Source organism: Elaeis guineensis, chromosome 8, assembly GCF_000442705.2.
Source record: "Elaeis guineensis isolate ETL-2024a chromosome 8, EG11, whole genome shotgun sequence".
Lineage (NCBI taxonomy): Eukaryota > Viridiplantae > Streptophyta > Magnoliopsida > Arecales > Arecaceae > Elaeis > Elaeis guineensis.
The window spans coordinates 23,461,910-23,485,190 of NC_026000.2; the positions used below are offsets into that span (position 1 = coordinate 23,461,910).

General features: G+C 36.2%; 1 protein-coding gene across 2 annotated transcripts; it reads left to right on the forward strand.

The window, feature by feature from the left end:
- Window positions 1–10,274: 10,274 nt before the first annotated feature.
- LOC105051959 (PTI1-like tyrosine-protein kinase 3) lies at window positions 10,275–19,539 on the forward strand. Of its 2 annotated transcripts, none has more exons than XM_010932620.4 (9): window positions 10,275–10,447; window positions 11,678–11,813; window positions 13,939–14,192; window positions 14,341–14,467; window positions 14,557–14,830; window positions 16,765–16,897; window positions 18,364–18,450; window positions 18,937–19,123; window positions 19,211–19,539. In XM_010932620.4, the coding sequence occupies exons 2-8, from the start codon at window positions 11,720–11,722 to the stop codon at window positions 19,075–19,077; spliced, it is 1,110 nt and encodes a 369-aa protein (XP_010930922.1). In that variant the 5' UTR covers window positions 10,275–10,447; window positions 11,678–11,719; the 3' UTR covers window positions 19,078–19,123; window positions 19,211–19,539. The 2 variants fall into 2 exon arrangements, with proteins under 2 accessions (XP_010930922.1, XP_019708495.1); XM_019852936.3 differs by lacking the exon at window positions 10,275–10,447 and adding an exon at window positions 10,452–10,692.
- Window positions 19,540–23,281: the final 3,742 nt, after the last annotated feature.

Sequence of the window (23,281 nt, forward strand, 5' to 3'; positions counted from 1 at the left end):
TTAGATTTGTACAGGAATGTGTCAGCCAATCTGGCATCTAGGGCACACATCTAACAATCGCCATGTATATGAGTAGTTTGTCATCGGTGCTTGACTTTATTAAAAGCAGAGGAGAGCTAAGGTATTGCTTTAACTCATCGAAGGCTTTTTGACACTCTTCCGTTCCAGTGAAGTTTTTCATCCACTTGAAGATTTTGAAGAAGGAGAAGTATCGCTCCACGAATTTGGAGATGAATCGGCTCAGAGACGTTATGCATCCCGCCAATTTTTGAACGTCCCATCGAAAAGTTGGAGGCTTCATGTCGAGAACCGCTTTAATTTTTTTGGAGTTGGCCTCGATGCCTCTCTCCGTCACCATGAAGTCGAAAAACTTTTTTGATGTGATGCTGAAGGCGCATTTAGTTGGGTTTAGTTTTATCTGATGTCTCCTCAGGACGTCGAAAGCTTCGGCTAAGTCGTCAATGTGGAGGACAACTTTAGTGCTTTTCACGAGCATGTCGTCGACGAAGACCTTCATGTTGCATCCTATCTGATCTTCGAAGATCTTATTGACTAGCCTTTGGTATGTGGCTTCGGTGTTTTTGAGATCGAAGGACATGACTTTATGATAGTATAAGCCCTTGTTGGTGACAAATGCCGTCTTCTCCTTGTCTTCAGATGCTATCCAGATTTGATTATAGCTGGAGAAGACATCTATGAAGCTGAGTAGCTGATGGCCTAATGTAGCATCGACTAACTGATCGACTCGTGGAAGCAGAAAGCTATCTTTGGGATAGGTTTTATTCAGATCTGTGTAGTCGATGCATATCCATCATTTGCCATTCGCTTTCTTGACCATCACGACGTGAGTGAGCCAATCTGGGTACGTTACTTCATGTATGAAATCGATTGCCATCAATTTGTAAACCTCTTCGTCGATGGCCCGTTGTCGCTCAGAAGCAAACCTTCTTTTCTTTTATCTCACCAGCTTATAGTTGGCGTCGATATTTAGTCGGTGGACAATCACTTCTGGTAGAATGCTTGGCATGTCAGAGGCTGACCAAGTGAAGATGTCAGCGTTCTTCTTTAAAAAATCGATGACCTTTTCTCACAGCTCGTCGTCTAATGAGGATTCGATCTGGATGATTTTAGTCGGATCTCCATCGCTGAGGGGTACCGCAACAAGTCGTTTGGTGGGGTCTCCCAGACTTTCTTTCTCTCATCGATCCAAGCCATCGTCGATGGGGAGAACCTCAATTGGTCTTTTTCCTTTGACTATGGTTAGATAACATTGTCGGACCAGCTGCTGATCTCCTCTCATTTCTTTAATTTTCTTTCTAGTCAGGAAGTGCATGAGTAAATGGTATATTGATACAATTGCTCGGAGCGCATTGAGTCTGGGCCATCCCAAGATAATATTGTAGGTAGATGGGACTCGGACCATGAGGAAGTTCAGGTGCATGGTCTATTGCCAGAATGGTTGCCCGACGGTAACAAGAAGCTCTATCTTGCCTTCGACCTTGACCAAGTCATCGGTGAACCCAACTAGAGAAATATTCATAGATTTAAGTCGGTTAGTTGAAAGTCGCATTTGGGAGAAACAATCGTAGAAAATTACATCGACTGAATTTTCATTATCGATAAGACATTATTTTACATCAAAATTAGCTATTGTTATTGATACAAAAATAGCATCGTTGTGAAAAGTTTGGACTCCCTATAAATTTTCATCAGAGAAGATGATGTCGTCATTTGCTCGCCGTCGCTTGTAGGAGCTTTTCGAGTCATCTACTGCCCGAAGCTTTGGTCCCATCGTAATCATATTGATCATGTCTACCATGGGTTGGGTGTGAGTTTCCTCCTTGGGACATAGCTGAGGTGCTGGGTCAGAAGGTAGCTGCACGGGCTATTCCTGCACATACTTTTCGAGATATTTCTGCTTGATGAGGCCCTCTATCTCATTGTTCAACTCGATGCACTACTCGGTGTCATGGTCGTGGTCACGGTAGAATCGACAGTAGTGTTTCCAATTGCAAGACGCGGGCCTGGACTTCATAGGCGGAGATCGTCGAAGGTAACTCTCCTCCTCTATCTCCATAAGAATCTACGCACGAGGAGTATTCAGAGGAGTGTAAGAGTCATACCTATTCCCAGAATTCTTAGGCTTCAGGTTTGGTCAGAAAGGTAGAGCCTCTTTCTCGATGAGGACCCACTTGGGTCCTGCAGAGTTTCCTTCCTTCTTCAGCTTCTTCTTTTGACCTTTACCCTCGGATTGGTGTCGGCCAGTAACACATTCCTCAGTGCGAATATACTTCAGCACTCGCTCGAAGAGCTCGACATAGGTTCAGGGAAGTATCTTGTCTAGAGCATAGGTGAACCTGAAATTGCGTAGTCCCCACTTCGTGGCGGCGATCACTGTCGACTCGTTGAGGTTCCCAACTTTCAAGGTGGTGGTGTTAAAACGCACCATGAAGTCCTGTAGCGATTTCCTATCCTGCTGTCTAATGGTGAAGAGGCTGTCAGAAGTCTGCAGCACCCTTCGATTGATGCCGAAATGCACTATAAAGAGCTGCTTAAACTGTTCGAACGAGTGGATACTCCCAAGCTGAAGCCTACAGTACCACATTCGGGTAGTCTTTCGGAGGGTAACTGATAAGGCAATATAGAGGAGGGCATCGGATGCCTTCTGAAGAAGCATGAGAGCCTTGTAGCTCTTGAGGTGATCAAGCAGATCATTGGAGCCGTCATACGGGTCTATTTGCGGCATTTTGAACCAACCAAAAATCAACTCATCGAGTATCCAATGAGAGAAAGGTGGACTAGCGCTGATGCCGAATTCGTTGGCGGGATCCTGATGGTTCATCTGGAGTTGTTCCAAGCGGCGATCTATCTTTTTTAGCTTTCGATCGTACTTATCCAATTGTTGCTGTAACACATCAAGTGCCGCGAGTAGCCTGGGGTAGAACCTTCCCTAGAAGAGGAGGATTTTAAAGAGGATCGTGGTCTCTTTTTTTTGTACAGAACTCATCAAGGGGAAGGAGACAGACGATCGCCAGAGTCGGCATGTGAAGTGCATCAAGAGTTTGGGTGCAGTGACCATCGAGCGGGTCAAGAGCTCATCCGATGGGAATGCCAGGTTGAATAGTGAGTCAAAGATCACGGCTGGTGACTGTGCCAGGAAGGTGTGTCACACGGTGCGGTCTCCTCTCGCCACCGCTGGTGGTGGTGGTGGTGGTCATGGATGGCCTCCGTCAGATTTCTCACCTACTGCACAAGCACGATGAACTGCTAGTGGTCTGCCGTCACCAACGGTCATGAAGTGCTTGGCTCTCCGTGAATCACTAAAGGCGCATCACGCCGTGATGAACGTTGAGCGGAGCCAGCAAAAGCATTTTGAGCTCTCGTCTTAGCCATAAAAATTTTTGAGAGAGAAAATTTTTTCTTGCTCGATCCCCCCGATCTGGTGCGTCAAACTGTTGCAGCCTTCCTCCGATCGGAAGGAACTCGATCAAGAGCCGACTAAGAACCGTGCCTGGGTGCAAGCCGGGAGAATGCCGGAAGAAGGTGTTCCATCATCGGGGGAGGCGCACACAGTCAAGGCCTAGAGCGAGAGCGAGAGTTGATAATGAACAGTGGCACTGGTTTTCGCTCGTCGTCGGAGAAGAAAGACCTGCAAAGAAAGTCTCGTCGAAGGTGGCTCCAGCAAAGATCCTCCGATACTTAAGTCAGTGGGGTGATTCAGTGGAGAGAAGAGAGCGGCAGAGTTTTACCGTAGGATCAGTGTTGCCTACCTAAAGGGGCCCTCGCTTGTCTCTATTTATAGAGAGAGCAAAGTGGATAATAAGAGAACAGGCAATCATGTCAATCACATCCTATCGTATGATGCCGCATGGGCATCTTTAAATGGTTCTAACGATGGGTGCACCTTTTACTCGGCATGCACGTGGTCGTGACGGCGAACGCTATTATGTATGGGATATAATAAATGATCTCGTGGGCACAATTAATAAATTCATAGTGTCCCATCACGGTGCGTAGCCAGCCGATCGGGGTATGTCTGCATGACGCGACCTGATGGGGCCTGTCTAAGTGATGTGGTGGGCACATTTGGCCCTCAGCCGGTTGACGGGGGCTCATGCCAGGGGAGTCGGTAGAACGAGCCCGTCGCAGGGTAGCAGCCTATCGTCGGTTGGCATAGTCGGCTTAATGTCGAGTAAGTAGTAGTCGGCTATACCGAGTGTCGCTTGCCACAAGCGGCCTGTCAAACCTAACTGGTGAGACACCGACTTGATCATGCCTGCTGTCTCTAGTCGGCCAAATGTCATCAATAGCAGTCAGCGGAGTAGTCGGCGGAGTGCCGATCGGGTGGGACTCGACAATCTGAGTCAGAATGAACCGTAATAGCTTAGTTGGCGTAGTACTTCTAATCGGATAGGGGATGAGATAGCAAGCTATTTGAAGAAGTGACAAGGATCTACCCCCAACACTTGCTATGTCAGATGTGAAAGATGATTTTAATTGGAATGTAGGAGATATGAATAAGCAAAATCCATATGCACAGGTGATTAATATTTGATTCTTACTGGAAATATAAAAATGCCATGTCTTTGTCTACTTTTCTTCAATTAGTCAGGAAAAACTCATGGATAATTAATGATAAAATTGATACTAAATTCCTAAATACTGAATGATCCTCGATTAGTTTAATTAAAGAGCACATTTCAATAAATTAATTGGGAAAAGAAAAGCCAACAATAGTTCATTTATTTGATGGTTACGAAAATGCTGCTGTAGTGCTTGAGTAGCACATTTATGGGCAATGGTAAATACTAATAAAAGATTGAATGTACTGACATCATGAATCAAGATGTCTAGAAAGTAAATTTTGGAAGTATGTCAACATCCAACGCAGTGGGGTTCAACTGAAGATAATATTTTACTCAAGATTCAATATCGATTATTAGGCAGAATGTCCAAGCTTAAGGGTGGAAATCCGGTCAATTCAGAAGCGACTCAAGTTAAAGATTTGTCAACTCAAACCGGCTTGTTAATTAAATAAATTAAAAACTTAGATTTAAATCTGATTTATTTATTAAATAAGAGTAACCCAATTCGACCTGCATGACACATCTACTGAACCAAATTACATGGATTAAAGGGGTTAAGCAAATTTAAATAAGTTAAGCAGATTGGATTAAATGGGATAAAATAGGTTAAATAAATTTTAAATAGATTAAATAGTTCTTAAATGGATTAAATGGTTGAAATCATAACTTGATTTAATTATTAAATAGATTAAAATGAGTTATACAAATAAAAGATCTAAATATGAAACCGATCAATCTAATAAATGGTCTAAATATATTGACTAATTTATGACCCAAACTCAATTATACTAAACCTAGCCTATTTAAAATGAGTCCGTTGTGGGTCAGATTGACTGCTGGAGTTATAAATTGTAACCCTATGCGCTGGAGGATAAAGGAGTTGCTAAAGAATATTAATAGTGGAGTTGCTCAAGAAAAAGAATAATAGTGGTGAATGCCAACTGCCAAGGGCTTTTGGTGAGCTATACCATCAAATATATGGTAAAGCATCACAGAGCTAAGAAACAATATTGGAGCAAATGGACAAAAGGCTCGTGCTTTTGCCTGTTCAAATATGTGAAAGCACCACCAACCCCACGTGTCCAAACAAGCCAAAAATTAAAGACCGTTGACGTTCGTGTGGGTAGCGACAAGCCATTTAGATAAATTGATAAAAAAAATATATGTTTCTACACGAGAATCTGGCAACCATCCCATTCAATTTTTTAAGAATAAGTTGCACAAAGATTGGCATATGAACGAAGAAGAGTCATCAAATTCCAAACTTTGCAATAACAACCACGCATACAAAGATGCTATAAAATATTAGCAATGGTTAAGTCATAACTGCATGGAATCTAGCCAACAGAATAACTAGTCTTTTTTGTTTAGATGATGTAGCACGTAGCAAATACTAATTGAATTTTTTTTTTCTTTCCCCCCTCTTTTCATGATTCTAATTCAGTGGTGATTACAAGCTTTAGATTTTGTCTTTCTCTTAGTTATTGATTAGAAGGAGTTGAAAGTTTTGATTTTGGCTACGGTAGGAAGATATTGGCTTGCGAGATATTCAAAGCACCAAGGTGACATGGTATATATATATATAATGAATTCAACTTTTGATGGTATTTATAGCTACGTTTGTTAATTATCCTTCGTCATCAGGTTACCGATGGAATTGTTTCGATTTTGTTTTAAAAAAAAAAAATCTTTTCTAAGTGCTTGGGCAAGCATTGAAGAGGATAAGCGCTTCACCAATTTTTCTATGGAGAATTTACTCGTTCTGGAAAAGAGGCATGGATATTAATCTTGAATTTCTAATTCAGATCATTTTTTTATTGATCATGAGACAATGACATTTTACAAGAAAAGGGATGTTAAAAATGCACATTTTAGATGGTCTGCATAAGAATTTTGCCGGCTTAGGAGTTTTTGAGTACGAGTACGAAGATAGATTCATGTAAATTTTCATCTATATATATATATATATATATATATCCACGTTGGATAAAGTTTATCCAACCAAAACCTGACTCACAAAGATCACATACACATTAAGGGATAGCTTTGACTTGCATGGCCCCTATCTATACCCAATATACACATACCACCATGTTAAAAACATTTGTATAGACATATCTATTCTAATTTATCTTATTCCTAAACTAGAAACAGCCTTAAGCAACTACTAATTAAAATTAGGATTAGCCTGTGGCACTGGTTCATGCCCAATAGATCAAAATGTACTGACTAGAAATAGGATGGGAGAAGCTTGGCTAAATCAAGGTGATCAGGAACGGGTCAGGATTAAACCTGGCTTACTGATGTCCAAAACCCAACCTATTTTTACCAACTAAACAATTGGCACCCTCGCCCAGACCAATTTAATAGTAATTAAATTCAGATTTGATTTGAATCTTTGATCCATTTAAAATAAATAATCATTACAACATTTTTTTTTAAAAAAAAAACTTAATTTGTGTGCTAGTACACTGTACATGATAAGCGGGTAACTTGTTGAAATAAACCAACAATTTAACGAATTAATCCCAAAATCAGACCATATCCGCATCCAATGGCACCAATCTGCCTTTGAATCTGGCTTGAACAGAACAATCTGCAACTAAACCGAGCTTTCACTGGAATAATGCTTGAATTACCCACAGAATAACTCCGAATCAGGCTAACTTGCATGTCTCTCTTCTCCCCTCTTGGTCACAATCCAAAACCATGGACCAGGCCAACATAAACCACTCATTCAGGTATCTCTTCTAGGCAATGTCTAAGCGAAGGCTTCCCTCTCCGTAATAGCTCCCCTTCCAAAACACCAAAAATAAAACTTTAAACCATATGAAATTAATTGCGAAGAGAGGAAGGAGTGGATTTTGCTTTCTTCAAGGTAAATGTTGCTTGGGACGACCTCCTAGATCTAGATACAAGACCAAATACACAAACTGTTTGGGTGAAGTCAAAGGAAACGAAGAAATCACATGAAGTACTGAAAGGATGAGGGAACTTGATTCATATAATTAGAAGGTGAGAGGGGGGGGGGGGGGGGGGGGGCCGGGGAGGCGGGGGCGAGAGAGAGAGAGACCAATCTATCTACATTCTTACTCTTAACAGCTTTTTGTTGTTGCTCACTGTTGAAGGCATTAAAAGCTCAGATGAGGAGGAAAGATGAGAAAAGAAGTAAAAGCAGCAGTAGCTGCTATTGCTGCATCTATATGTTTGTGCTTGAAGACAATCTGTGCATGAATGGTATTAATGAAGGTCTTTTCCTTATGAGTTTTTTTTTTCTTTTTTTTCGTAGCAGATCGAAATTGTGCTTTTTATCTGAGCAAAAGACTAATAGATCCTTCCAGGTTGAAGTCCAGAAGACAAAATTGGTATCTTGCTGAAAGTTCATATCCATCAAGATGAAACAGTCGATGGTGCCGATGTGAGTGAGTGTAGATGAAGAGGGCACGGCAGTTGGACGACGACAATGTGGAAATAGGGAGGGAAATGTGGCAGCGGGAAGTGGGAGTAGAGGAAGCTGGAGGCAAGGTGGAGGGTGCCAGTGAGGGAGTGGAGCTGGAGAAGATAAGGATCGAGGTGGTAAGTGACGGTGGGAAAAAAAAAAGAGGAGGTTATGGAAGCAGTAGCCAACTCATCTTGCCTAGTTTGCTGTCCCATATAACCTGCCCTAAATTTGTGTCCAGGTACGGAAATATCTTTTATTACATCCAATGTAAGCATTTATTTGACTGTTCAAACTTCAAAGGCATTGTTTCTTTGTATTAGGAATATTTAAAATATTTCTTTTAGGATCTATTTGATTGAGATATTTCACATTATAAAATAATATCATAATTTTAAAAAATTATTTATTTAAAAAATAATTTTTATAATATTTAATTGATAAAAAATATTTTAAAAGATAATATTGAAAAAAATTAAGGAGATAAAAAAATATAATCAAATTTATAAATATATTTATCAATATAAAATATTTTTTAATATTAAAATTATATTATTATCTTTAATCAATTTTTATATAATGATTATAATTATATAATTCTTTTCGTAATACTATATGCACATCTTAATTTTTTTTATAAAAACTCTTCATTCAACAAACAGGAGCATATATCTCTATTTTTTGATTAAATTATATTTTTTTTTATTTTTTTATTATCATCAATGTCTCATTCCCTATATATCCAGCAATCATGATCTATTAGAGATATTTTTATTAAATACATAATACCATCATTCAAAAATTCATTAAATACCAACCCCTCATAATATTTATTTTATTTTTTTAAAAAAAATAAATATGAAATCTATAAATTTTTTACCCTCATTCACTTATATTTTTCATATCAAATATGATGATATGGTACATAATTTATTTTTATGTGTCAGATAGACCCCAATTGAATGAATCCTTAGATAAATATAACATGATAGATGCACACCATCGGTTTAAGACAACAGGAGATATGAGTGTTAGAGTATATTTACCGGTCTATCAAACTGAAAAATGATGAAAAATTCTCTCTTGCTCTCTAAAATAAAAAAACAAGAGCAATAGGCTTAAAACTTACAATGATTTATTAAATTATATAAATATTAAAAATCTGTTCATGCTTACGCGCGCGAGCGCGCACACCCCACATATCTCGTTGCTTCTTTCCACCTATATGCATCATTTTCGCATCGCAGCATACATCATAAATGACGGATAAAAACATATTTTTATATTATAAATGAATAATCTAAAGAAAGCAAGCCGCACTCCATACGGTGGTAATTTTAGCACTACAACTATTGGATAAACTTTGGTCCTGTTCATATAAAGTGATTTTAATTTATTATTTTATACATAATAAACAATAAAAAAAATCATTTTTTATATAATAAATGAATAATCTAAAAAAAATGACAAACGAAACTGCAACATGCTTTCATGAAATATGAAAGTTCTTATTTTAACTATTATTAAGAGACCTAAAATTTCATAAAAATTATAGATATGGATTAATACAATCACATAAATTAGGATAATAATTTATTTGGATGAATGAATTGAAAATCTTATTGAACCATTAAATTTGACTAATATAACTAGTTACAGATAAGTATATATAGAAAGAACTAGACCGTATCTATAAATATTTCAGATTAATTTTATTACCATATCAATTTGAATTTCAAAGAATAATTTATTGTCAGTCTACTGTGATCCTAAGATTTTTTTTTTTCTCCATAGGGTATTCAGTCCAGCCAATTGATATTTATAGAGATAGATTTAGTCCCATCCAATTTATATTTTATATTAATTTAAATTTATAATTTTTATGAAATACGGTAAGTATTTTTGGATAAAATTCTTATAGTCCGAGTCTTCATTATCATTAGAAAACTAAATCTTAGAGAAAGAACCGTGTCAAAAGATAATATATTTTTATATGACAGTACAATATTCGCACCAAACAACGGGAAGCCCAGCCGAAACCAGTGTCCTAACGGATTCCGTGTTTCTAACAATCCATTACTATTTAGAACACGAATGGATATTTTAGCATCTCCCATCTTTCTCTTTTTTCAAAAAGAAAAAGAGAAAAAAAAAAAAAAAAAAAAAAAGAAAGCGAGCTGGCACATCAAATAAAAACCGTTGTGGCGGTGTTGTGTGCTGTATGGTGCGAGCTCCGCTGGCGGTATGATTCGGCTTTTCCGGCACCGCCTTCTTCGCTCGCATCTCCCCTACCCCAACCCTTTTTGAGGCGCCTTCCCCCCTTTCTCTCTCGGGAAGAAGTCGCTTTGTCCCCCGGAGTCCTATCCCTAATCCTTTCCCCCTGTCGTGCCAAGAACGCGCTCGCATCCGCCGCCGGTTTCAGGTCCTAAAATCCCTCCATCTCTCGCCCGCCTTCTTGATGCAATCCCGATCTCTCTGGTTTTTCCCGTTGTTGTTTGTTTCGATTCTTTTGTTTCGGTTCGGATTCCCTTTAAATAGGCCTGTTAGATTGAAGTAAAGGGGAAAGGATCGTAAGTACGCGCTTGGGAACAGTGATTGGTTTGAGAATCCTAAAATCTTTGCCGGATCTGGACGTTTTCGTGAGGATTTGGTCGATTTCCTTGTCGGGTATTGCTCTTTGCTGCCCTGTTTGGAATTTGGATGGCTTTGTCTTATGAGCGGGTTCATGCGTTTGCGTGCTCTTGCTTTTTGATCGTTTTTTTCTTTGCTCGGGGGCTTTAACTTGAGATGGTTTGCTTAAATTCAAGGGTTTTTGTGGGATTTTGGGATTTTGGATTCATGGGAGAATTCTTTGGAATATGTGGGAGGGTTGGGCAAGAGATCTTTGAAAGCGATTGATTGCAATTTTTGTTCACAGGGGAGGGAGAAGAGGGGCCCTTTTTTTTTTTCATCTGTTTGACTTTTTCTTTTTCTTTTTTTTTGGTGCCATCCAATATTATTGTTAGTTGGCGAATATTTGAAGTCCCAATTAATAATATGAATATTATTATCCAGAAATTGAAATTCCACCAGTTTCTGGACCCACAGGTCTGTGGTGCGGAGTGTACCACATTACAATGGCTGACATAAATTGATGGCATATGCTGTTTCCTGTTATGTCCCAGAGCCTCATTTATATACGTTTCCATGGTGTTGGCTAAATGTTCTGCCTATGTTACAACTGGGTTATGAGATTATAAGAACTTAGTCATGGACATGCATGTATGTATGTTCTAGAAGAGAAGAGACTAAGATTTTCCATCTTCGTACTTCCGGTACCATGCCAATATAGTGTCAGTACACTCTGTTTGGGGGTCAGTTCGGCATGCTAAGACTTATGCTTCATGTAGAGTCTCAGTTTGGTATAGGTATGGAATGGTATGCCCGCGTCGGGGTAGTATGCACTGGTACAGTCAACCATGAGAGAGACATTGTGATATCATCTATAAGTAGATATTGTTGGACATAATTAAACCTTATTGTGTAGCCTTTCAAAACCTTGACTTCATCTCATGTCCTTGCATTGGCTATCAAACGCATATTTGCAATCTGTATGTTAATATGTAATAGTTGTATCATTAATTATGTGATATTGAATATTTCTGATGTTTAGGTGTTTGCACCACATAATAAACGTAGAAAGAAAAGGTGCAACATGCGGCGCTGGCTGTGCTGTTCTTGTCAAATGGACGAGCCTTATCATGCTCATGATAATGAATACCTGAAAAGCCCATCAGATCATATAGATGGTATGTTGTTTTTCCTCTGCATTTCAAGAAATCAACACTGTTTCTGCTACCATTTTTGCAGTTAGCTGTTTTTTTTTTTTTTTCTGTAATATTAGTGCTCCATCATGCATGTCCTATGCTGGAAGGTTGAGAAAGAAACAAATAAGATAATTTTGGAGGTCTCACTTCTTGTTGATGCTCAAGTTTAAGAAATTGTTGTTTTGAGTATCTCTCTAGACTAACCAATTTAAATCTCCCTTGATTTTGGTGGGGCTTTTATAGCTTTGATAAATATCTGTTTGGATCCTCTCCCTTGTATATTTTCTATATTTTCTTTGGGTATCTTTTACTTTGTAATTGTGATGCTTCTTTTTTTCTTAATCATGAGAATGTGCCTTGATTTAATGCTTGCTTATCTTCATGTCTCCATTCATTTGTATGATTTCTGAATGCACATATTATGTGATGACAAGTTTGCTGTATATTTTCATTAAATAATGTTTTCTGTAGTTTGTAATTCTTCCCTATTTAGGTGGGAAGTATAGTTCTTTACTTGTCATTAGGTGGGGTCATAATCATAGTTACATTTCCTAATTGTGCAATTATGGTCCTTGAGTGGTTGCTTCCATTCATTCTTATGGAATCATATGGGAAGTTGAAACCTTCAATTTTTCTGCCAGTGAATTCTGACATCATAACCTAACGCTAATGCAAGTCAGCCTGCGTACAAGCTGAGAGTTTCTGGGCTTAAAATTCTTGTGTGGAGATTGGTTTATGCTTAGAAATTTTGGTTGTGCGGGACTATAAGTTGAGGCTCTACTTGCTCGTTCTCAGTTGGTGTGACAAGTTTAGGCCTAGTTTTGCTAAGTTCCTAAAGTCCATGGCTTGATATTGCAAAGAAATTAAAATAATTATGTATCTGACCATTTACTTGGGATGAAACTTAAAATATGTATACATATCCTTGTTTTCACTTTTCTTCTTTGTTCTAGTTTTGTACATAATAAATTATCCCCATATTTTGTCAAGCCCACCCAAGGCTTTGCATAAGCTCATTTTCATAAACAGAACCTATATGGTTCAGCTTTTGAACCAATGAGCTTGTATCAGTTGGTGCTCTCAATCTGTAGCTTGCAGGCAAACTGTGTTGTTTCAGTACACTCATAACCCTACTTGCATGCTTGAAGTGCAAGACGTGTATGTGTTAGTATGACCTAATTTGATTACATCTTGAATCTAATATGATGAAACCTTCTGTATCGTAAAATATACATTGCTCTTTGGCCTTGAAATAGCAAGTTTAATCTATATGGTAAACAGAACCTATATGGTTCAGCTTTTGAACCTTGTATCTGTTGGTACTCTCAATTGGTAGCTTGCAGGCAAACCGTGTTGTTTCAATACACTGATAACCCTACTTGCATGCTTGAAGTGCAAGACGTGTATGTGTTAGTATGACCTAATTTGATTACATCTTGAATCTAATATGATGAAACCTTCTGTATCGTAAAATATACATTGCTCTTTGGCCTTGAAATAGCAAGTTTAATCTATATGGTAAACAGAACCTATATGGTTCAGCTTTTGAACCTTGTATCCGTTGGTACTCTCAATTGGTAGCTTGCAGGCAAACCATGTTGTTTCAATACACTGATAACCCTACTTGCATGCTTGAAGTACAAGATGTGTACGTGTTAGTTGGACCTAATTTGATTGCATCTTGAATCTAACATGATGAAACCTTCTATATCGTAAAATATACATTCTTTGACCTTGAAATAGCAAGTTTAATCTTTGCAGCTTGGATTCTTACTAATGCAATTGGATCTGCTAGTTTCCTACACAATTTTGATACCCAACTTCAAGGGAACCCCATCTCATCTGTTGATGGGCTGAATGTATGCATAGGCCTGACTCTTATTAGTGATGTACATGTTCATTTAAATAAGGCATTAGGTTAAATGCGAATTCACCATGAGTTTTTTTTTTTTTTTTTTCTTGATAAATGGTGCTGTGCCAAATTTTTAAGATGACTTCGTGCCTTTTTTTCTTCTTCGGATGAATGTTGTCTCCTGTGCTGTTTCTTGTGTCAATTCTGTTGTTTCTATTTCTGATGCTTCTTTTTTTGTTTAAATTTGGTTTCCAGGAATGCAAAAAGGTTCAAAGCTGTCTGCTGTTGCCAAAAGCGAAACCCAAAGAGCACCGCCTCCCATTGAAGTGCCTGCATTGTCATTAGATGAGCTGAAAGAAAAGACTGACAATTTTGGGTCAAAGTTTTTAGTTGGTGAAGGATCATATGGAAGAGTCTATTTTGCAACTTTAAACAGTGGCAAACAAGTGGCATTAAAAAAACTTGATGCTGCATCAGAGCCTGAGTCCAACAATGAATTTTTGACCCAGGTCTGTTCGCCAATATTTTTAACAAAATCTCTTTGCCTCTCATTTTATGAAAGCTTGACTTATCGGGTTAGGGAGACCATGGTTTAATATCTGTCACCCATCACTGGAACTTTGGCTTTTGAGAATTCATTTCATTTTTTCTGGATAGATCTCAACGGTATCAAAAGTGAAGCATGAAAATGTGCTTGAAATGCTTGGGTATTGTGTGGAAGGGAATCTACGTTTGTTGGCCTATGAATATGCAACCATGGGTTCGCTGCATGATGTTTTGCATGGTATGACCTCTGGTCCTGTAATATACATCTGATTGGACTGTTCTTGTTTTATGAGAAACAAATGTTTGTTATTCTTGGTGGATCTACAGGTAGAAAAGGAGTCCAGGGTGCTCAACCTGGTCCTGTTCTTGACTGGATGCAACGGGTGAGAATTGCTATTGATGCAGCTAAGGGGCTGGAGTATCTTCATGAGAAGGTTCAGCCTTCTATAATACATCGTGATATCAGATCAAGCAATGTCCTTTTATTTGAGGACTTCAAAGCAAAAATTGCAGATTTTAATCTTTCAAATCAGGCTCCCGATATGGCTGCTCGTCTTCATTCTACTCGTGTCTTGGGGACCTTCGGTTATCATGCACCAGAGTAATCACAACTCAGATAATTTATGCAGTTGTATAGGGCATAACAAATTATATTACTTCATTATTTATATAAGATGCCTTTTATTCTCATAGTTTGCATAGTTACTTTTATGACCCAGATTAACTAGGTCATTTATGTAACTTATAGTTGTGCTCATAGTTTGCATTTTCCAGCTTTATGCCTCCAATTGTAGTAACTGGGCTGTCAACTGCCTTGGAATTGCATAAACCTTGGTCATCATGAAAAGTTGTGAAGTTGGTGGTCTTTATTATAAGATTCAAACACTATGGACTTTTTGTTTTATATAAGCTGGCTGTAGTGCTGCTAGTTGGTTGATTTTTCTGACATTTTTTAGGTGAAGGTTTAATTGATAAACTCTAGTATGTCATATTCCATCGAGGGTGTTGTTCTCTTAGTCTTTCTCCATAATAACGATTTGAGACTCTGAGTAGTACTAATAGTGAGCAGAAAAAGTTTCAAGGAAATGGATTTCAACATGAGGATAGAGGAGAGTGACTTGAGGACGTGTAAGAATTATCTATGCTAGTTTTTGGTTTAGAATGGGGATATCCTGTCTTGAGGAGTTGGAGATTGGGCAATGTTGGCAGGGAGCGGAGAGGTGAATTATGGATGGAATTTAATGAAGAGTATGTCAAAGGAAAGGGGTGTTCTTCCTAGTGTGAGAAGGCCTGTGAATTGTTGGTTTCCCCATCATGACTTTATATAATTCTAGCACATTACCAAGGTTGAAATGTGATGCAACCATCTTTGTTTGCGGTGGTGAGATTATGCTATTATTATAAGAATTGTGAAGTTTAAGGTGGTGGGTCCTCTAAGAATTAACTACTGTAAAGTTTTATGAGGAGTCCAAATGCAGTTTGCATCACTTCTAATGTGAAATTAAACATCGTGGCCCATCAATTTGCTGAACTAGAAATATCAAATCACAATGCAAGTTTTAGCGTAAGAATTGCGAGAAAAAGAGGAGACTGTTATGTCAATGTATTGCATTTATCAAGGTCAAACAATTTCGGTCTTATTTTTACAACATATGAATGAATCATTATGCAACACAAATATGTGGATTCTTACTGTTCGGTGATTTAACCATTGAATCTGGAAGATTGGTCCTGAAATTTGACATGCATGTTGCCGTTGGTTCATTTGGTAGAGAATTAGTAAATCCTACTAATTGAGCACTTTTAAGTTGTGATGAAACTTGCAAGAATTGTTGAACTAAGAGGTATGCTGTTCCTATTGGCAAGGTCTCTGATGGTGTGGGTGGATTTTGCAAAGGTTATTTGGTCGGAGAGAGAGGTATCTCTAATATTCCAATCAATGATTCTCGGATGGACTTGATTTTTAGATTTAGACTGGTTAGGGTGTCAAACCAGAATCATCAGAGTCAATTTTGGCCTGTACAAATTTCCTTTCTTTTTTTTTTTAATACTGAGCTCCATTTCTCTTCCATGGTTGCATTCACATGCTTGAAGGCATTAGAAATCATCCGATTTCACATTAATGAATCTGGCCTAAGTTTGGTGGCTTAGAATGGTCTTTTCACTCATGCAAATTCTTTACATTTTTACCTTTTCTTTCATGTCTTTCTTATGTTCCCCCACATATATGCACTCTGTCTTTCCCCTTCATCTTCCTTTTCAAAACATCCTTTTGTTTGAGTTACCTCTGTAACTCTCACTTGGTTGTGCTGCCTTTCAATATTTTTCTGTAAAGTTGCCTTGTCTTGTTCTCTTATGGTCATCCAATTTTCCTTAATAGATTGACGAAAGCGTTGGCATCATTTGTTTTTCATGAGACCTGATAAAACATGGGGCCTATGGACCTTCCATGTGGATACAAATGTATGCTTAACATGACGTAGGTGAGTGTTTTATTTGATTATTAATAGCCGTGATATGGCAAAACTTGTGCAGGTATGCTATGACTGGCCAGCTGACCCAGAAAAGTGACGTGTATAGCTTTGGTGTAGTTCTTTTGGAGCTTCTGACCGGCAGGAAACCAGTGGATCATACGATGCCTAGAGGGCAGCAGAGTCTGGTTACTTGGGTAAGCTGCTGTTGCATAGATGACTATTGCTTGCATAATTACATTTTTTTGTGTAGATAATATTATGTGATTAAAAAAGAAAGAAACTCTATGATAAGGAGCAATTGTGATCCATCTGCTACAAAGAGATTGCCAGGCAAATACAGCAATTTAAAAATGAAAAAAAGTCTGTTTTTGTACACAAACTGCAAAAGTCAATTCCTTTTCCTGGAACACTGATTAACTTGAATCAAGTTGCATTTTCCAAGTTGTTGGCACTCCATTGTGGCCTTCCACTCCACAATCAGCAAATCCTTAAAGAAGCCATATATGGTCTATTGATCATTTAATTATGTCTCTCTTTCTATAATAATAATTATATATAATTCCGTCCAACTCTTTCAACACTATTAATTGTCTAATCACTGTTTTCTTATCACTATATCATTTGAATATAGGTCTGATGTTTTTAGAATTTCTTTATGTGAATACTGATTTGATCTGATTCCAGTTGATGCTAGATAACTGAAACAGCACCTGTCAGTTTAGTTTTACCTTGACAGTGATTGGTGTGTCCGCTCTCAACCGAGGCTTCATTGCAATTTGGAGCTGCCACTTCAAACCCCCAATTTCTTGCACTGCTATTTTGTTTCCAGAGCCCAAGAATTGTTATCTTCTGTTCTAGGAACAACAGTTTTGGAGTTCTTAAGCTTTGTTGGGAACCGATATTTCAACCTTTAAAAGAATACTGTATATGCAGAGAACCACCCTATATTTTAGATTCCTTGAATCCACATATGGAAATAGGGAATCGAACTTGACCTGTGCTATCAAACAGAAGCCAAGCTCTATATCTTCTCCCAACACTTAGGGTCTCTATGGATGCCGAACTGGCATCCACGTGTGCTATCTTCCAACAAGGGTGGGAAGGGCTGGGTGGAGGCAAGTTGATGGAGAAGTAGGTTAAGGGGTTTGGAAAAATAAGGAGGGGAGAGGGGGGTGTGTGTTGATCCCACATTTCCGAGATTCTCGGCATTCTGCAATTGCTTCACAATTGAAATATGATGTCCTCAAAATCTGGGGATTGTTGGATACTTGGATTTTAATGCATCTTTTAATCCCTTCCACTTCTCTCTTCCTTCTCTTTTTGTTAAACCAATTCTTACTCTTTGGCTGGTATCATCTGGGCATCAGATCTTTATATAGATACAATATTGAGGGAATAGCGCATGCACGGAGAGAGCTTATGCACAAATGTGTAGATCATTACTGCTTTCGTCTCCATGTCCACTCAGTGGGAATTGTGTTAATGGTGGAATCTGGTTGGGCCTCCACGGTAGGGGAAGAATTAACTCCATGCCACTGGTGGGATGAGTGCCAACATGCAGTGTGTGGCCCCGGCTGTCTCATTTTTGCATAATGGCTGGTAATATAAACCAATCCAATCTAACCTTTTTTTTCTTTTTTTTGGTTTCTTCTCAATACAGGCAACTCCAAGATTGAGCGAGGACAAGGTCAAACAATGTGTGGATCCAAGGTTGAAGGGAGAGTATCCACCAAAAGGAGTAGCTAAGGTCTCTCTCTCTCTCTCTCTCTATCTATCTATCCATCCATCTTTGTGTGTCTTTGCAGGCATGCCTGCTTGTGTGCTTGCTGTTGTGGCGGGTGCTCATGCCTTAACCTGCGATCATGCACTTATGGTTGTTACTAGTTATTAGTTAGAGTTGCAAGAAAAACTGCTTCACTAAACATTGAATGGTTTTCTTGGACAACTCATCTAATTCCTGTAGCTCAATTAAATTGTTAATTGTATCTGTCTATTTATATATCTATCTATCTTTCTATCTGTGTGCGCGCGTGCGTGCATGCGTGCCTGCTTGTGTTTTTGCTGTTGTGGTGGGCAATCATGCCTTTACCTGTGATCACGTACTAATAGCTGTTACTAGTTATTAGTGAGGATTGCAAAAAAACCTGCCTTACTAAACGTGGAATGTTTTTGTTGGACAACTCATCAAATTCTTGTAGCTCAATTGAGACTTTGGTTCTGTATTCCGCTGCAGCTTGCAGCAGTGGCAGCTCTGTGCGTGCAATATGAAGCCGAGTTTAGGCCCAATATGAGTATCGTGGTCAAGGCACTGTCTCCCCTTGTAAATAAGCAGGCTCCACCTGCTGCTGCTCCTTCCCCAGCTCCAGGGACTTGAGACCTGGAGTGAAATATTGTATTAAAAAGTTGGCATGTTTTTACGGGTATGTCTGCTTCCCCAGGAGAGTACTTGTTTGATATATTTTCCTCATTGAATCAAGAGTATAAATTTGTCTGCCGTCACTCTGCAGGTTACCACGCTGCTTGTTTGCCTGAGAGTTTTGTCGTTCAGCGAGAAGCAATGGACCATTATTCACGTCATTCCTGTCAGCCGGGATCTGTGCTGTATACTTGTCTGAGTATTTCTGTTGTTGATTCTCTTTTAGCTGCTGACATGAGATAATGTGGGATGAGCATTGTTATGATCCAATATCTTTCATGTCCTGTATGTAAGGTCTGATCTGAAGTTTTCAGGTTTGGTTATTTGTTTTCCATTCTGGTCTGGGCCATGGTTAAACTGTCCTACTTATTTTCCAGGTGGTTATAGTATGATTAAAATGGATCTTTGTGGTCTTGCCTATTCTACGGCTCATGAACAATTTGTCACTGGTAGAGTGTGGTCGGTGGGAAGTAGATTTTTTTTCATTTGGTTGGAATTTTCAAATGGGAGAGATCGGGAAAAAATATTTTTATGAAAATATAATCTATATAATAATTATAAAATGATAAATAAGTATTAGAGGTGGTATTTTATGTTGACACATAAGGTTATTGGATAATTTTTTACAATGTTATGTGTCAAATTTTTTTTATATATTTTTTAATAAAAAATAAAAATATAAATAGTATGATAAAAAAATTAAAAATATTTTAAATTTATCTATATAATAATAATAAAATGATATATGGATATTAGGGATGATATTTTGTATTGACACCGTTAGAAGTGGTATTCTGTGTAGAAATATAAGATTATAAAATATTTTTTTATAACATCATGTGTCAAGTTTTTTTATATATTTTTTAAATAAAAAATATAAATATAAATGGTATGATAAAAAAATTATTTATATAATAATAGTAAAGTGATATACGGATATTAGAGGTGGTATTCTGGGTTGACATATAAGATTATAAGATAATCTCCTGCAACGTTACGTATCAAATTTTATTTTTTTATTTTAATTTTTTAAATAAAAAATATAAATATAAATATCATGATAAAAAATAAAAAATTTTATCTATATAATAATAGTAAAGAGATATACAGATATTAGGGATGGTATTTCATTTTGATACGTAAGATTATAAAATAATATCCCATAACACCACGTGTTAGGTTCTATTTTTTTTTATTTTTTAAATAAAAAATAAAAGTATGATAAAAAATAAAAAATATTTTAAATTTATTTATATATATATAATAATAGTAAAGCGATACATGGATATTAGAAGTGGCATTCTGTGTTGACACGTAAGATTATAGGATAATCTTTCGAAATATCAAATATTAAGTTTTATTTTTTATATTTTTTAAATAAAAATTAAAAACATAAATAGTATGATAATAAAATAAAGAATATTTTAAATATATATATATATATATATATATATAAAACAATAGTAAAGCGATAAATGGATATTAAGAGTGGTATTCCGTGTTAACACGTAAGATTATGGATAATCTTCTGCAATGTTACGTCTCAAGTTTTATTTTTTAAATAAAAAATAAAAATAAAATAGTATGATAAAAAATAAAAAAGTATTTTAAATCTATCTATATAATAATAGTAAAGCGATACATAGGTATTAGGGATGGCATTCTGTGTTGACACGTAAGATTATAAAATAATCTTCCACAATGTTACATATTAATTTTTATTTTTTATATTTTTAAATAAAAAATAAAAGTACAAATAGTATGATAAAAAAAATAAAAAATTTATATATATATAATAATCATAAAGCGATACATGAGCATTAGAGGTGACATTCTGTGTTAGCACGTAAGATTATAGGATAATGTCCTACAATGTCATATGTCAAGTTTTATTTTTTATATTTTTAAATAAAAATAAAAATATAAATAGTATGATAAAAAAATAAAAAATAGTTTAAATCGATCTATCTATATAATAATAGTAAAGTGATACACGAATATTAGGGGTGGCATTCTTTATTGATACGTAAGATTATAGGATAATCTTTCACAATATCATATGTCAAGTTTTATTTTTTTTTATTTTTTATATTTTTTAAATAAAAATAAAAGTACAAATAGTATGATAAAAAATAAAAAATAATATGATAAAAATTAAAGAATATTTTAAATAATATATAATAATAATAATAATAATAATAATAATAATAATAATAATAATAATAATAATAATAATAATAATAATAATAATAAAGCAATAAATAAATATTAGAGGTGACATTTCATGTTGACATTTTAGATTATAGAGTATTCTTATAACATACCATGTGTCCTTGCGGTATATTTTTTTTAACTTAGATCTCAATTTAAAACTTAAAATTTTAAAGTAATTGAAAAAAAAAAAAATTAATTAGAATCAGATTAGTTTCAAACTTTTCAAAAAATAAAATCTAAAATCCATCTTGATCTTCGAGAATGTGGCAGGGATCTCAAGATCCTCTTTGAGGACTTTAATTCTTTTCGGAGTTGCGGCGATGTTGTGCAGCTGCTGCACTAGGACCCGTGTCAGGCTAATCATGTCCATCCCCACAACAATAAGTGTGCAGCACAAAATGAGGGAAGAGCCAAAGTCCTAGAAGTACTCGGAGAGCTGGCAGGTGAGCTCATGGGTGGGAGTGAGGACGAGGGCGAAGACGCCATAGGAGTCCTTGGTCAATGCATTGGAGGATGGGGAGCGCAAAGGCGGTAGTCTTCCCATTGCCAATCTAGGTGATGCCGATGACATCATCATTAGCAAGGATGCGGGGGATACAGCGGCACTAGAGGGAGGTGGGCCAACCATCAACCACAAATAATCATATGCTCCATAATTCATCATACTTATTACATTGTAAATATCATAAATTATTAATTTCTAAATAATTTTACTATTTTAATTTATTTTTATCTAAACTATTACTTATATTTATATTTGCTTTACGTTGAAATCTATTATTGTGATAGCTATTCTTTTGCATTTACAAAATCAATAGGCTCGGATATTATCCGGCTACTATGTTATTTTTTATATTTTATAAAAAAATCTATCTAGAATATAGATTTTTGAAATTTTCATAAATAAAAAATTGGAGGAGTTTTTTGAAAAAAAATATCTTTTTAAGCTATCAAAAAAAATTGTGGCTAAAATAAATAATCTTCATCGTGATGTCTCAAATTCTTTTCCATCACGGTCTATGGTCTAAAAATCTTTTAACCATCATAATTTGTTATTTACAAATAATGGTAATATATAAAATAAAATAAGGTATTAAGGATATGATATATATTTTACATAGTTTTTTTAAAAAAAAGTAGATGTTAAACCAAATATAAGTTATTTTAGAATAAATTATTTTTTATAATAAATTAAGCAGTGTAAAATTATTTTCTCAAATATTATATTTTTAGAAATTAACTTTTCAAAATTAATATCTTGGAGGATAAAAATTTTTCTAACAAACTAAATGAATCTTTAGTATCTTTTTCGTAAAAGTCTTATAGTTTCTAGTGACAACTACAATGAAGTTGATGCCTATTGGATGGCCTGCTTAGAGTTATATTGAGAGAATAATAATTGCGATTTTGAGAAATTCTTTGTGCACCACAGGCGGTGTAGAAAATCTAACGTGAAGTGCATCGCCTTGTCCGATTGATCTACCTAGTCATCATTTTTCAATGCATATTTAATACTTACAGATCGATTTTTTCGTTTAAAAATTTTGTATGATAAAAATATTCATATCCTTTAGAAAAAATTGTAATATCCTGTGATATATTATAGTCCAGGATGTTATAATATGGTCCAAAATATCATAATATGGAAGGAATATTTTTATCCAATCACTTTTCAATTCGTATTTAATGCCTACATATCAGTTTTTTCGTTCGAAAATTTTGAATGACGAAAATATTTCGATTCTTAAAAAAAAAATTATGACATCCCGTGCATATTATGATATTCTGTATTATATTATGACATTCTGTAGACAAAAATTATGATTTTTTAGATACATGATGTCATAATATGGACATAGAATATCATAATTTTATCAAGAACTGGGATATTTTCATCATACAAAATTTTTAAATGAAAAAATCAATCTACAGACATTAAATGCGTATT

Coding starts and splice junctions, on each gene's coding strand:
- LOC105051959 (XM_010932620.4), top strand. CDS start 11,720: ATGCGGCGCTGGCTGTGCTGTTCTTGTCAAATGGACGAGCCTTATCAT. Junction 14,193..14,340: donor ACAATGAATTTTTGACCCAG/GTCTGTTCGCCA, acceptor TTTTCTGGATAG/ATCTCAACGGTATCAAAAGT. Junction 18,451..18,936: donor CACCAAAAGGAGTAGCTAAG/GTCTCTCTCTCT, acceptor ATTCCGCTGCAG/CTTGCAGCAGTGGCAGCTCT.